The following is a 16,654-nucleotide window of genomic DNA, read 5'->3' as shown; positions in this document are numbered from 1 at the left end:
CATGTCTGTGCTTAAGTCTAAATGTTGTAATATGAACTGAAATGTATTGACGTTTCTCAACACCAACCACATACTTTTAAAAAGAGCAAGACAAGATGTTAAAAAGGTGACGACCTTTTACCATATATATATATATATATATATATATATATATATATATATATATATATATATATATATATATATATATATATATATATATATATATATATATATATATATATATATATATATGACTCGGCAATTTGGTGAAGAGCAATGTAAAAAAACCGACACGCGAACGATACAAAAACGTTTTCGACAAGTCGACACTATAACTCGCTAACAGTGGTTCTTTGGCATATCAAATGTTCAGTAGCATGTCCGCTCCCCACGTGTTTCTTTTTCAGTTGCCCAACTTTATGGCCCCAAAATACGTCCCTTCTCCCTCCGGGTCCAGCATCCAAGCATTGGACACGTTGACGTACAAGGCGTCCCCCTCGTCCAGCCGGACCCCTCGGCCCTGCTGGGCGCAGTACATGTTATAGGTCGTGATGTTCCAGCGCATGGTGCTGCCCGTCTTCATCAGCACCACGGACTTGCTGTTCTGTTTGATGCTCTCGTGGTAGACATACTGGATGAGCTGGGTGTTGCTAACATCCACCTGCGGGAGCCCGGCCGGACTGCTTTCCTCTGGTCTGTAGTAGCGGAAGCAGGTCTTGGCGTAAATATAGTAGAAACCCGACTCCATCACCAGCAGTTTCCCCTTCTGGTAGCCCATTCTGTTGCGGTATCCGTGCTCCTCGTCCCAGTCAATGGTGATGGCCTTCGTTAGACCCTCTACATGGCAACAAGAGCAATATGAAACATAAGGTTTGGTTGATCATATACCAAACAGAAGAACAAGGTTTCTGTGTAAAGTCATTCAGAAGTTCTAAGGACCGAGCTGGTTTCAGCGTTGGGAGCGCTGTCAAACAGGAAGCAGCTGTTAAATAACTTCCATAAGCTAGAGGTGGTCAAATGTTGCATTCAACTTTATAAATATATGTAATTGTGTTGATAAGTGAATTCATGGAGAGTTGGTATTCATGCAATGGCCCATTATGCTAAATGGTAATAGAGTTGAACTTCTTTGGCTATTCAATCACTTAAAGTATGTTTCTGTAGTTTACATAATTATTAAACAGCATTTAATCACGTCCAGTCAGACATGTTGACTGTCGTCCATATTAATACGTTTGCTATTAATAGTTCATATGTCAGCGAGGTAACGTTTGCTCCGTCAGTTAGATGCAGTTGACAGTTGCTGCTTTTAAATATCAGTAACAACTGTGTGATGCAACCGTTTTAATTTAGTGACTCGCCACTCATGTTATTAGGAGAGGAGTTACATCAGATATGGCTAAATTGTTTCTAGTGTGAGAACATACGGATGTTGATTCAAGCGGACTCACTCTTTGAGTACTCCTTGGTCTCTCCGATTGGTAGATGAGCTGATGGAAGGCTCTCTTTGAAGGTTTTGCAGCGTCCTTTTTTCTTCGTGTCTCTCAGCGCGTTCAGCACCGGCTCCGTCTGGACCTCCTGAAGACAACACCAAAAGAAACCAGTTCAACAAACGCTGAAGAACAGACACGCAAAACAACATCAAAAAACAGTTTTGCATGCGTGTGTGTGCGTTATCCTACTCTGAGAAGTTGCCCAAACTGAAACTTACACCCACAATTAAAAATAAACCCTCACGGTACCCATGAATTACTTTTTCTCTCAGCAACAATACGGTTTTGACATGAGTTACAACATCTTTGTCAGCTGTCTCTTTGAATATCCGTCTGTTTGTGCGAAAATTGTGTGCGTGTGTGAACACAGCAAATGGATGAGCATACACCGACTGCATTGTCTATCCTGCTAACGTCTCATTACCGCCGCGGTTGTACTCGGGGCCGAAGGCGGCGACAGGGAGGCCTCCTGGTGAGTGTAACCTTTCAGATAGATTGCGCTTCTCACGGATTTGGCACAAATAGTATCTGGACTGCATTCAGCCCAGCGTGCCGATTCTATTCAAGGCAGATGAACCCGACGTCCACAGTCTGAGCCGGGCTGTCCTGCCTCGGGCAAGAGGCCGCTTTCTGTAAGTTACTTCGAAGGAAGGCCTTGAAATGTTGGGGATGCAGCCGGTCCATCTTTATTTAAGTGTGCATGTGTACAGCAGATACAAATAAATGTGGTTAATTACAAACAGATCGTGTCTTTATGTCCTGAAGGTGTTTTCACATGTTTTATGAATTGTCTCAGGTATCCTGGAAATATCATCTCACAATAACTCTGAGGAAACGCCCATCAAAAGAAAGAGGTGGGGAAATGGAAAGTGTTGTTTTCGAGGGAAACATTCCCAACTTAAAAAACAACACGCAGACACAAACACTGCCACAACAAACTCAACGACAGGGCCGGTCCCACCAAAAGCATTTACATGTTTTTGCAACATTGCACCTGCACTGTGCTAATAATATTACTGTGAAGTATTCACAAGCCAAGTCCAGACAGATTAGCACGCCTCCCCGACTAAGATTAGCACAGTCAGTCGTCCAAAAACAATTTGCTGCACAAACATGTTTATAGCGCTGCGTCTTGGACGGAGACGGGGGTAAACATCGTCTTGCCAAGGCTGCAGAGTAATTGTGAACGCGCTCCCAATTGGCCCTACACTGTGGGATCCATCTTGATTTGTGGCGAGACCGCGTCATACCTCCTTCACCAGGGAGAAGAGATTATTTAGACAAAGTAGCTGCAGCTTGGCAGCTTCCTGATCTAGAATTAAACTGTGACAACCACTCTGCAGCAGACGGAGCTGCTCCATCAAGGCGAACTGACTGACTCTACATCTGTGTATATATATATATATGTGTATGTATGTATGCATGTATGTATGTATACATACATACATGCATACGGATACATTCAGAGACGAGAACAAAAGTCCTCTGACCACTCGAGGCTCGGCCACCGAAGCAGATCGTCCCTTTGTGTTTGCCGCCGCGTCAGTCAGATCTCCTTCTGACACGGTTATGCAGATGTGTGCGGACTGCAAACATTCAGATCACAGAGTCCGATTGGTGATCTCACCCCCTCCCGAGACTCTCGGCCGTCTCACGTCAAAGCCGGACTGCAGAGCTGACAGCTGTCCACCGAGGCCCCGCTGTCGAGCAAAACCCCTGAACTGACAGCGGAGAACACCGGCGGTCCCGGGGCTGACCCTAACACAACACAGTGGTGTGCCAAGCGGGCCCGTCACCCCGACACCTCATAAAGATCCCAGCAAGTCTCCCCGCGCTCCATGGGAAACAGCAACAATGAACTCCTCAGTCTAAGACCGGCTGGGTGGTTTGTGCAAAGTACTCCACCAGGGATACCCAGGGCAAACACAAATACATAATATGAGAATGAAATTAAAGCATTATGGGAAACCAAACACCAGTGAAGCACAGCAGTCCTTTTCTTCTGTGTTGTTTTAATTCCTGGTTCCATAGTTTCCTTATTTTTGCATTTGCTCTACAAAACCTGTGCCAAAAAAAATGTGCGCCAACTTCCAAAGAGGGATTAGGAACTAAACAATGACTTCAACGGTCAATAATTCCTATTTTATAACTCCCTCATGCCACTGCTGATCATCGAAGGAATACTCTGCAACCACTGTCGCCAATGGGTGACTCACCAACAGCCGATGCAGTAAACTACTCTCTGTGCACAGTGTCAGTACGCGATGAGGCTCGTTTGGGCTAATTGCCTCTTTAGCAAAAGGCAGAAAGGTGTTGCTGCTGCTGTGGTCGGACCTCTTTCCCAGCCCGTGTGACCACCACCTGGGGTTTGGTGCTTTGCAGACAGAAGCTGTGGTATGTGCTGACAACGCACCCGTGGGGGAAAATCATGACTTCTGTCAGTGCGAACTTGCAGATGATTATCTTGTTTATTTTATGCTTTTTCCCCCAAAAAAACTGAAGCCAAGTTGTTGCACGTACTGTACTTTGCCCTCGACAGTGTCAGCGAGCAAATACCTGGTGCGCTTCATAACATTCTTAAAGCGGATTGCTGTTGTCGCGGAGATGTTTTGTTTGGCGCTGCCATTTTGTTTCCCCCATAGTTTCCTTTAGTGACACGTCGACGACTGTTCGATCAACCAAAGTCTGCTCACATTGAGTTTGTTGAAGTAGAAATTGAAAAAATGGCAATTAGTGCTGATGATTAATAATCAATAACAAGATGATTTACACAGCAGGAGTCCTGCCATTAACATCAAAGACTTCAGGTGTGTGTGTGTGTGTGTGTGTGGCGTCGTAGCAGGAAGAAAAACCTGTTAAAATGCAATCTATCCGAGTGGACTGTGCTCCAGTCAGAGGGCGTGTCGTGCAGCAGTGTTGCCTGGGGTTAACCAGCGGTCACACTCACCTCTATTGGCCGATGTGGGGCTGTGGACAAATCCACCTGGAGACAGAAACACAGGAGCCGAGGTTAGAGAGGTCCATGTGAGAAGACAATACCGGAGTTAAGCCTTCTCAAACCAGCAAGGTCTGTTGGGAGAATTCCCCCCTGACCGGTGTGGGTGGGAGGAATATTTGACAAGACTTACAGAAAGACATTTCAGTTTGGATACGTGTGGGAGTGTGTGTGCGTGGGAGTGTGTGTGTGTGGGAGTGTGTGTGTGTGGGAGTGTGTGTGTGTGGGAGTGGGGTAATGAGGTTAAGCTAACAAAACGGCCACGGGGCTTTCATGAATGCGCACGGCCTGACGCACACAGACGAGCTGGAATCAAAGCGGTGTTTCTAAAACCTGCTCCGATCACCACATTCCTATGGAGACACGGCGCTGTGCAGATTCCAGCTCTCCTCCAACATCTCCAGGAAGTTCTACAGGTGCTGAAGGGGGCAGATGATGGTGACAAACTCCACTCCCCCCCGTACAGACACAACTACTGACTCACGCTGAAAAGTGCTACCACATGCAGCCGACATGGAAATCTAAAAAAAAAAAAAGGCTGCCTGTTAATCCGAAGCACGGCTCCAACTTCGGCCAACCGGAAGGCATCTCATGCTGCTGGGTATTCGAGGAACACTCTGATCGCTCCCTAAAAAAAGAGTCTGGTCCTGCATCCCTCTCATCACACGATCAGATAAAACCCACACCTTATTACACAAATACAAATAGAGCCATGAAATGTCTCTTTTTACGATTGCCTTGTCTTTTCGCTGGGTATTTTTTATTTGTTTTTTTACGCTTTAGCCTTCCTCTCTTTTAGTTCGTTTCTCCCCCTCTGGTTCACATCTAGAACATAACCAGCCACTACCACACTGCAGTGTGTTTATGCCAAAGACAAGCCAAAGAAATTCAACACACAAACACTGGGGAAGAGACAGAAGCAAACAGACAGAGCGCGAGAGAGAGAGGGAGGGACAGAGCGAGAGAGGGATGCTCCCCAGGTGAACCTCCAGCATCCTGACAGAGCCCGGATGCGGAAACACGAAATTTTTAAACTCCCAAAAACAGTTGTGGCAGAACATAGATGCTATTTTACTGGCTCACAGACTGAAATACGGCAAAGATGCGCTGACATAAGGCAATGGGACATGCAGGAACATTTGTATTCTCATAGTGTCTCTGGTCTTCCTTGAGTTTTGCCAGACACTCTCTGCCTCCAACCTCCTTGAAAACAGCTCTGCTTATGCTCGAGAGTTTACAACTTATGACACATATAAATTACAAATACACGCTCCCCGATGGCATGTAAACACGCACAAGAAAAACTGCAGCCTGGGAGGCTCAAGTGAAAACATCTGCATTTTGCAAACATTGACATCTCGCAAGGCCGACTGCGATGTTATCACTTCAAAAGGGGGATTCGCGATGCTTTGACTCGCGCTGCCTGCAGCCCCTGAGAGAAAAGATCTTGCTGAAAGAACTAATCTTTGGAAAATGTCACGCGGGCTTTTTGGAGATGTTATCTAGAGGTGCTTGTACAGCGAGGGAAGACGCTTTTAACTGCCTGCGGCTGAAGCGCAGCGCCTTCAAAAGAGTGCACGAAATCTTGGCGCACAAAACTGCAGAAGTTGCTCGATGTTGAGCCTTTTTTCCTTTTCTTCTTTTTTTCCGCTTGTGCAGATTACTCCTTCTTTACATCTAAGAGCGCGCGCCGCCAGCTTTTATATAGAGATAGCAAACTTACTTATCTGTCACTTTATGGCGTTATACAATTGCGCAAGAGTCGTTGGACTATCTTAACTCGCTCGCAGCCCACTCGAGAGCTGTTGACAGTGTCTGTAGATAAATATTTACACGCGGAACCAAAGCTTGAGTAAACGGCAGTGAGTGAGTTTGCAAAGCGTCTCAACGCGCACTGGAAATGAGCCGCCAAACCGGAGCACGCAGTGTCACGTGGAGCCTACCTCTTGCAGGTAACCCGTCAGGTGCAATAAGATCGCCACGCTGGAAGCCACCTGAAGCAATCCCATAACAGCGAGGGTCCCGAATAGGAGCGGCCGGTAAGTGGGCTCCGAGCTCTGCACCGGGTGGAAGCGGTGCTGCCCTGCCTCGATGTCGACGGTGTTCCGCAGGTAGCCTCTGTACTCGCTGTGGGTAGCTGCCATGGTGCGCGCTCTGTGTGTGCCGTTCAGCCCCAGGGCCAGGTCCCAGACTCAATGCAGGGCAGGAAAGAGAGCCTGCGAGAGTCCCTATAATCAGCGGTGGGTGGGCTGAAAAGAGCTGGTTTGCGCTGCAGCCAATCAGAGGGAGCCTCAGACAGAGCAACGGGACAGACTGGAACAAGACTGGCAACCGGGCCGACATGAACGCACGACAGGTAAAGCGAGTCCTTTATGGCTCCACGGGGCCAACGCACTGGCACGTGATCCACCCCCTGGTGACACACCCCCTGCGCTGACGCTGAGAGAGTTCAGCAGCACAACTGGAGATGCAGTGGATCTATTTAATACCTCATATGAGTAATCAGTTTACAGCTATAAACACACAAACAAACTCAAATATGTGTAGGTCAAACTTAACAACAAAACATGAAAAAAGTAAAGGAATAAAAATGCTATATCTAGTAATACATGTGTTATTAATTTGAAACCAGTTTTAATTAAAACATTTAGAAATATTATTTACATAAACAATTTACATAATCGGATTATTTTTCCACACAAAAAAAAGTCAATGAACTTCAAAATCTTAAAATTACATCAACTCCCCTTATTGCAAAATACAGAATGTTTGAATATGCAAATATTGTTTATTACAAAGGCGTCTCCTTCAAGAAGTCCATCCTTCGTGTTTGTGCACTGGAGGTTTGAAGTGTCTGCATCAGTGGATACTTCCATCTTCAGCAGTGAAACCATCTCCAGTGTCAAACTCTGTGAAGCTCAAACATCCACGTGAACAATAAACAAAACACATTTTAAAGTTGTAAATGCATGTATCTCAATAATAACGCAATCCGGATTCCTTCACACTGGCAGTTGGTCACATAATTATCATTGTTTGCTCTTTTTGTTTTGGGATCAGTGACTCTTTACTCATCATGTGCTGGTGTGGCAGCTTAGAGCTCCAGAGTCAATGTTTGTCTCCTGCTCAGCTGTTAGTCATATCAGACAAAAGCGGAATTCTGATATATGAAAATGCATTTTTACTCATTTTAAGAGTAGCCTTTATTGTCGTCATGTCATTCAAGGAAGCGTGTTTTTTTTTGTTGATAGCTGCCTCAGTCCGGACCAGCATAACTGATGCGGCCTCAGATCAAAACACTCTTCTGTTAAGTATCTAGAAAGAGTCAATCATGCATTTTTCACATTCTATTGTCATGTTCTCTGAATGGGAAGTCCCTGGCAGCCGTCCAGCAGCAGTGAAGAAGGAAGCGTATCATTCCACTCCTCACACTCCTCCCATCACTTCTTGTAAATGTGTGGATGGATTAAATATGTGTTAGTTTAAATGAGCAGTGTGTTAGATTGAAGGGGATTTATTGACAGACATGGAAGATAATATTCATATATTTTAGTGTTTTTCACGATGTTTTAATGTGTGTAATCACCTAAAACTAAGAATCTTTGTGCTTTCGTTAGCTTCGGTCGAGCCGTTTATATCTTCGGGAGCGGGTCCTCAGACTCCGCCATGTTGCACCGCCATGTTCCTACTGTCGCCCAGAAAGGACAAACCAAACACTGGCTCTCGGAGAGACTTTGAGTTTGTACATTACCCGAACCAGCACAGTAAAGTCCGTTAAACCAAAACAATGCGTTGAAAGATGGTAAAGCGCTCTGTTGAGCTGCAAGAAACTGATTATTCTCTGAGGGTATGTCGATAAGAGCGATACACGCATTCATATGATCTTGGTAATCCAGAAATATTTAAACATTTTAATGAACTGTGCAAGAATTCGTCTGTGCTAGTATGGCAAACAAAGTCACACAAACTCAAACTTTGTGTCAAGGCTTCGGCTGCGTTCCTAAAAAGAGTAGAGATGACAACATGATACTATTAATTCCTTCACATCTCCTATTATAATCCGCTTACACTTGTGTTTTCCCAAAACAAACGTGCACAATAAGGTATTGTCGCATGGAGTGTCCACAGACGGCCCAGCGGTCACACATCGCGGCTGTTGCAGCATCTAAACATGGCAGTGGCTCCTGTTAGCCCAGAGAGTGACCTCCCTAAGCTCTGCCGTTTACCCGCTGCCAGCAGAACAACAGTGTAGTATTTGAAAACCCGGCAGAAAACCAGCCTCCTTCAGGAACAGGAGTTATTTTAGGGCAGAAGCAGTGACAATGGAAAGGAGGGGCGGCTGTAGTAGGTTCGGTGAGTTTGCGAAATCCGAGCGAAATTTCTCGGTGCCAGAGGAGTTCATGGGAGAAAGCTGGCTTTTTATATGTGCCCCCCCCCCCCTGCCTAAAACCATCAAACCTCATGGCGCTACAATAATTTAATACACCGTCATTATGGGCATTCTAACTTCATAAAACCACACATATGATTTTGGTTACGTTCGACAACCACATTCCCCCCTCTTACGATTACGCTTGTTTTTACCACGCTTGTAGAACAGCCTCTGTTGATGTTTTGCTTCTGAAACGTAGCACAAGGACTGGAGTCTGTGCTCAGCCAGAAGACTTTCTCCTGACGATGGTTCAGAGCGTATCTTTCCCAGGAGACCTTCATTCCAGCGTTCGCGTCCAGCTACCTCCTGCACTTGGCTGAGCGCGGCGTGGCCTTGGCACTGCTCTGGATGTGGTACTACGAAGTGCTCTTCCCTCGGTCAGGGGTCGTTAATGCACCATGAGAAACTGTGTTTAGCTGTGGGTTTCCTGTGCCCTCAGCAATTTCCTGAAGGAGTCAGGAGCGCGGCGCTGCGGCAGGGAAGAGCGGAGAGCGGAGGCCTGGTTTGGGCTGATATTCAGGTTAACACGTGTTTGTTTGGGTTGTATCACACGCTTTTATTTGCGTTTGGTTGACTCACGAGCGTGCATGTGCGTGCGTGCATAGGCGAGAGGAAAAAAGGGTGTTTGGACGGTGTCCATGCCCCTTTGTTTTTGCTTTGTTCCGCCTGCCAGCGAGTGGAACCCGATGCTCCTTCGGATGGCGACAGAGAGCCAAAGGCCCTGTAGCTGTAGAGAGAGGACGAAGAGGAAAGAAATTGAGATGAAGCATGAATGAGAGAGAAAGGGTGAAGAGAGGTAAAGTAAGAGGGCGACAGAAAGACAAAAGTGCCCTCATAACGGCATGCAAAGATAACACTTGAGACAGGGTGTGTACCTTCGTCACTGGTCAACTCTTTGCATTGTTATGAGCAGTTGTTATCTCTGGTTTGTAAGAGCATTCCTAGCTAACCATGCCCTCACACTCACCCCAACGCTAAACTCAGCAATCTCGCGCTCATCTGGTGGACTCTGACGTCGGCGGTTTTACGCCGTCTGAGGTATCGGGGATCCGGGGTGAAGGTTCAGGGTTCACAGACGGACTGTAGAGTCATGGTGAACAGCGGGATCCGGTCAGTCTGGTTCTGCCCAGTGGCTATTTCGGCTTCAAAGCAACCAGAATGATTCCACTGGATTCAGCCTGTTTTTGGAAACCATGAAGGGCAGAGATGCATGAATTTGAGAAGCCAAGTATGAGGAAATGGTTGAGCTGCTGCCTGGCATAAATATGCGATGGCATTTGATTAACTGGCCGTTTTGAAACGATAACATGCCTTCTCAAGATTCCTCACGCGTGAGAAGCACATCTTACACAAAAGGTATAACAAGCCGGGATTTTTCCGCTGTTTATTGTTGCTCTCTTTTATCTGATTGGAAGGCTGCTTTTAAGACTCGCTGCATGAGGAGCAGAGAATTGTCTCTCTCTCTCCTCACTCCCACATCCTTTGTGGTGAGAAGGTCACTCAAAGTCTGCAAAACACGCACACACGCTGCCTTTTCTTGCCGCTCGCTCGAAACTTCTTACACTGCCACCTCCATAGCAACCCCAATGTTTACACCCTCCTCCTCCTCCTCCTCCTCTTTATGCCGAAACCCCATGTGTGTGGATGTGAAGATTTCTCGCTGTGTTTTGCGATTTACGTGAAAACAGCTGTGCGAATCGCTAAGAAAGGTCATAGCTCTCGATCAGGCCGCACGTTTTAATGTATTTTGACACGTGCGCGCAACACTGCAGGAGGAGTTACGCAGCAAACCTTTGTATGGAAGATGAAGAATAAGAAGATTATGATTAAGCCCACAGGATTATAGACACTGAATGAAGCAGTTTCAAGGAAATCATTTGAAGAGAACTAAACAAAATTCAAAAAGATTTAAACCCTAAGGCTGTTTAAAATCAGTTTACACAGGAACATTTCTTTTATTCACATAGAATACATTTATATAAAATAAAAAAGCCTCATGAAGATAAACAAGACTAAGAGTTTACAGCCATGCCAGTGGCTCTGTGAGATACTTTGTACTTGAGATAAATGCTAACATCAGCATGTATCATGTTCACCATCTTAGTTTTGTACGTATTGGACAAATTACGTAGACAAAGGCTCAAAATGACAAGTTTACAAAAGCTATTACAATTCATCCTGAGGGGAACATGAAAATCTGTTTCAAATTTCAACAGCTGTCGAAATGATGTCGAGAAATTTCACTCAAAACCTCATAGTGGCGCTAGGTGAACAGTCAGGGGAACACCAAAGTCTTTAGGCTTGGAAACCATGAAAAGGTTTACTAAATTTGAATGTCAATCCACCCAATAGTTGTTGAGCTGTGTCAGTCTGGACCAAAGTGATTGCCATCCCTAGACCAATGCCACGATGGCAAACAATATGCAGATAAAGACTCTGTGGCCTGTGTGGGCACACAGCTTCAAACGAATGATGGACTTTTGCTCAGTCAGTGGGAGCCAGGCTTTCCTTGTTTAAAACGCGTGTGAACACACATGTCGCTCCCCCACTCAGGGCCCAAAACACTCTGTCTGTCAGCACTCCCCCGTTGCTCCAACATCCTCTCTCCCTCGGCTCCTTCCTCTTTGCTCCCTCGCTTCCCTTCTTCCTCTCGTCTCCTCTCGTCTCTCCATCTTACATCACATTGCAGACAGTGTTTTCTGACCAAACAAGAGATCCTTACATTTCCCCCTAACAGTGGGAAGAGCTTCCAGTGACTCAGCGAAAAAGGACCGACCATGACAGCAGCAGATATCTCTCATTCAGTTAACCATGTCAGGATCTCCCGGACTTAACCCCTGCTTCCTCTCTGTGGTCACATCAAAGCGGCCCGGCCCCGGGCCTGAAGACACAGGCCGCGCTGTCGTCGTCCGAGGTGGGCGTGAGCTCGGAGGAAGTGCCCTGAGGTCATCGGGAAACATGATTTGTCAAGATGTGTCTGTTAAACCCAAACTTACGCACGCACCTGAGTCAATAGAGCAGTGGGTGGAAGCCGACAAGCGCCGAGCAGAGACACAACGGTGGATGAAGCAATGCTTCTTGAATGAAACAGTGAACGCTTCCCCTCTGCTGTTGTCTATCCCGCCAGGGTGGGAGCAATGGTGCGCAGTGTGCGCCAGCTTGTTGTTTTTGTGAGTCAGACAGGCTCACTACCCATATTCATCAGATAACAGCAAATATTATTGACCACGCTACGGAGCTCCATCTGCTGTTTTTAATCACCAACGAGTCAAAACAGAGTCGTCAGTTTGGGAATCGCCAGCAGCCCCTCTTGACCGGGATATTTCCCCTCCGCCCACGGCCCTCTCTTTCTGCTCCCTTCCAATCCTTTTCAGATAAACACTCATAATTTCAACGTGATTCAGCCGTTCCCCCTGACATTAAGCTCTTATCTGCATCTATTCTCCCTCGCTCCTTCGGCGCTGTCTCCGACCTTTCGCTCCCACGCTGACAGCTTCCATTGTGCCAAGGTCTGAGTTGCCCTGGGAGGTTAAACGTCTGAGTTATTGTCCATGCCTGCTGCCTGGTTTTCACACACACACACACACACACACAGCCACACAGAGAGAGAGAGAGAGAGAGAGAGAGAGAGAGAGAGAGAGAGAGAGAGAGAGAGAGCGAGAGAGAGAGTTACAGCATCACTATGTGGTCACTACTGGAAACAAGCAGACAACAGCAGGGAAATGTCACGGGTCACCTCACGTTTTGAAAGTGTTTCCAGCTCCCCGGTGGTGACTGCGTGGGATCTTTCATTAGTCGTGCCCTCACTCATAAAGCAAACAGGATTAAGGAAGAGCACCACAACTACTGTTACCATGACAACAGCTTCAACATCACAGGAGGATACGGTTTGCATTTTGTACCAACTTGTCCTTTGCAAATGACTTCATCATTTCAAGTGTTGATTGTAAAAAGAAATGTTATTTCAAACGTATCTAAATATATATATATATATACCTTATATATATATAAATTATATATATATATATATATATATATATATATATATATATATATATATATATACTTATATGTAGAATGGGATCTGCTCCAGGAGTTAGAAATCCTAATTCAAAATCTCATTGATGTTTGTCAGCCTGAAAACTCAACTGTATGTCACTTCATAGATCAGGACGACAACTCTTTTTTATTTTTGAAAGCAGACCCCATCGTTTTATTGAATATGGGACCAAGTACTAGTATTTATTTAGTATATAATGTATTTATTCTAGATATTTCTATATTTACATTACTTTGACCAGATTTTTTCATCAAATATATATCATGGAATCACAGTAAATGTATGATAGCCTATTAATAGCAGTGAATGTTCACTATTTATATTTCATATATATATATATATATGAAATATATATATATATATATATGTATATATATAAGACGAGCTCATCAGATGTCAGATAAAACAGGTTGAGAAGCTCAGAAAATTACTTAAACACTCCCTTCTTTCATTAATCCAGTTTTGAAGTTGGATACTGAGTATTAACTTTGAACGATTAGATTTTCCACTCCATAAACTTTTTCAGAATTACCGTTGGATCTGGAGGTTTTTGGATCTGGAGGTTTTTGGACTGCGGCGCTACAACCTCCGCCTGAAAACAATTTATCACCGCAAGTTCCAGGAGAAAATTTATTTTCGAATGAGCTTTTAAGTCAAAACCTTTGGAAGTGCCTCATTGCTCTGCATGCTCCAGTACAGTAGGTCATCCAGCATGACCTCACACCCACCTCCGCTATTCAGTCCCTCGGCTCATTAACCGCTCACACCTTTAACTTCATGGTGACGAAACAAAGAGCAGATGCACCACGAAGAGAAGAACAAAAACAAAACAAAACAAAGGATATGTTCTTCAGGCCGCAGTAAACAAAGGCCTAGCAGAGATGATGTAGCTGGTTTTCCCCTTTCCAACACAAAGCCCAGTACAGTATATCATGGATTCCATGGGCTTGACACAAACACCCCCCCCCCCCCCTCCTCTCCCCTCATCCAGTGGACTCTCCCAACAACCCGACCGTTTGTTGCTGTTGGGAGGGAAGTGATGTCAGTGACTCACACATCTACACGGCGGGGGGATGCACCAACCGAGCCAGGACCCAGCCTATCTGATGTCAGAGAGAGTGTGTGTCTGTCTGTCTGTGTGTGTGTGTGTGTGTGTGTGTGTGACCACACCACTGTGAAACAGTCTGAGGGTGGTATATGCCATTGGGCACCTGTCCATGTCGCTGACTGATCCTTTTCTGCACAACAACAGCTATACATCGCATCGCCGCACTGACTGTGTGTCTGTGCTCGTACACTGTGCACGATAATGTGCCCGTCAGAGCGGATTAATAAAAGCATCCTCCTCGTAAACTGCTGTCGTGTCTCACTTGCGTTCCTGTGGCTTCACTTCTGTGAAGCTGTTGCAATCTTCTTGTGAGTTTCTGTGGTCATGTTTCAGTATCTTCCCGGCTACTCACGTCAACTGACGCACTCTCAGTAATGCTTGGTCTGTGTCACTCAACCACCCCGTCCATAGTGATGCTGTTATGTTGGAGAGTGCCAGTGTATCATCAGTGCCTCGACCTGTATTATCAGACTTGATGCTGTTGATCAGTACAACCAATCGTTGTTTTTCTTGTGCGATTTGGCTGAAAGCTCGGGAAAAAACTCGTAAGTGGGCCTTTAGTTGGGATTGTTTAGTCATAAACACTCCCATGGTCAAGAATAAACTTTTACGCCAATGTGGGCAAGAAATCCTAAAAATGAATGAAATCCTCTTAATTGCTTGTGAAGAAATTCATCTCCGTAAAAACTGGGCAAACTCAATCTGTTCATGAAGACGAAGAAAAGCTCGTAAGTGGAGCTTGAGTTGGGATGTTTAGCTCACAGCCTCTAAAACCTCTATATCTGTAACTTTGTAGCCGTATGTCAATCAATAAACCAATCACACCCATACTCGTTGAATCTAATTCAATCACAATGTTTATTTTGTTCAATAAACTGGGAAATAGTACACGCTGAAATGTTAGTAACGGGACTTTCCCCAATTTATCTTTATTTGTTCTTTGCTGGGCTCACTTGCCCAGATAGAACCGATCCGGGCATTCAAATAATGCCCGATGACGACATGGACAAATTAGCTCAACAAAAGAGTAAAATATCATGAACTCTTCACACTATACCGACGTGGTTTTAATACGTGATATTATGCATTCCTTATGTTCTTCTGTCTGTGTGATTAAAACTTTGAGGTGGCCTCGTCGGCTTTGAACTTTGTCACAGGAACGGATGTCTAGCGTCTCGGGCTGCTCCCTGACTCGGTACGGAATAAAGACTCGTCATGTTGCTCAGGGAACAAGAACAGGAAATACCAATCTTCCCATCTTCCCAGTAAGCATTTTTTTTCTCACCAAGAGGCGACAGCAATTTGCAGAGTTTCAGATCTCCATCCCCCTAATTTGAAGCCTGCTGGAGATGACTTGACTCAGCCAGGTCGCCCACAAGCTGAGCCGAACCATATCCTTGTATGGCCTCTCGCTTCCCGCCGCTCAAAAGATCAGAGATGTGCTCGTCATGACACATCCCTCGCCTCCTGTGTCACTACACAGCCTGCAATTAGGCATTCCCACCTTCCCTCTTTCTTCTTTTCTCTCCCTCCATGTCAGACAGACACCTCCATTCATCCTCCACACCGAGAGCTGTCACTGACAGGTACTGTCCATTGTAGCACACATTACCGAATTATACATTTGTGCATGTGTGTAATCGCACAGCAACAATGGCTTGTTTTGTGCGGCTGTATCCAGGCATAGCCACGACGTGTAGCACTGTTATTGAGGCCAGCTTTGATGGATACACATCCCTTCTGTTTCTTTTGGCACCTGCAGCACGAGTCAACAGTAAGGGAGGGGAGCAGCCTTTGGCCGGTAAAGTGACAGCCTTGTAATTGCTGCGGAGGACTCACTGCAGTTAACAGCAGGCTGTTATCACTGAGACACCCACCCTGAATAAAGTCTTCTTCATGTGATGGATCAACAAGCAGAGACAGAACTGTCGTCAAAGTGTTTAAGCTATACTTCACCGACAGTATAAAGACTTGCTTTGATGTGGTGGAGTTTCTGATACCGTACATCACTGCTGGGATTTACTGTAACAATTACTTATGTCTGACCAAACCGGATCATTCTTTGGGGATTTAATGTTTCTCAACGTTTAAAGTGGAAGGATACAGGAGGGGGAAGACGTACTCAGCATTCAACGTTTGACTTATAACAGAAATAATAGAAGCAAAATGTGCTTTTTATATTATTATTGTTGATGCATTACTGCAGTGTGGAAGCAGCATTTTGATTAACTAAATGTAGCAGAGCACAAGTACAATATGGTACATTATACTTCAAATGTTCCCTTTTGACATGCAGTGGAGTTGAAGTATAAACTAGCATAAAGTACAAGTACCTTTACTTTTATACTTAGACTTGGAGTACTTGATTAAATGTATTTTTTTTCCACCGCCGAGGACCATGAGGAAAAATGCTTGTTTTCAAATATTAAAAATTTAAAAAAGCAGACAATCCTCACTTTTTAGAAACTAGCAGCAGAGAACGTTTGCTATTTTTGTTGGTAACAGATTTAATGAGTCATTACCATGACCCCCTTTTAACAATTATTGGATTGTCTTTCATTGAGCAAAAAGCTGAAACTAAATT

The 16,654-nt window shown here is 45.1% G+C and overlaps 1 protein-coding gene across 1 annotated transcript; it reads right to left on the bottom strand.

The window, feature by feature from the left end:
* Window positions 1–244: 244 nt before the first annotated feature.
* tnfsf11 (TNF superfamily member 11) lies at window positions 245–6,776 on the bottom strand. The gene is made up of 4 exons (XM_079277636.1): window positions 6,414–6,776; window positions 4,423–4,458; window positions 1,434–1,560; window positions 245–819 (listed from the first exon to the last, which is right to left on the bottom strand). The coding sequence occupies exons 1-4, from the start codon at window positions 6,612–6,614 to the stop codon at window positions 386–388; spliced, it is 798 nt and encodes a 265-aa protein (XP_079133762.1). The 5' UTR covers window positions 6,615–6,776; the 3' UTR covers window positions 245–385.
* Window positions 6,777–16,654: the final 9,878 nt, after the last annotated feature.

The sequence above is a fragment of the Melanostigma gelatinosum genome (genome assembly GCF_949748355.1).
Source record: "Melanostigma gelatinosum genome assembly, chromosome: 10".
NCBI classification, from domain to species: domain Eukaryota; kingdom Metazoa; phylum Chordata; class Actinopteri; order Perciformes; family Zoarcidae; genus Melanostigma; species Melanostigma gelatinosum.
This window is presented reverse-complemented; position numbering and strand designations above follow the sequence as displayed.

What these genes read in the sequence shown, in the direction of transcription:
- tnfsf11 (XM_079277636.1), bottom strand. Translation starts at nt 6,614, where the DNA reads ATGGCAGCTACCCACAGCGAGTACAGAGGCTACCTGCGGAACACCGTC. An exon ending in CCCCACATCGGCCAATAGAG is followed by an intron (nt 1,561 to 4,422) that starts GTGAGTGTGACC and finishes TGTTGTCTTCAG; the next exon opens with GAGGTCCAGACGGAGCCGGT. An exon ending in GACCAAGGAGTACTCAAAGA is followed by an intron (nt 820 to 1,433) that starts GTGAGTCCGCTT and finishes GTTGCCATGTAG; the next exon opens with AGGGTCTAACGAAGGCCATC.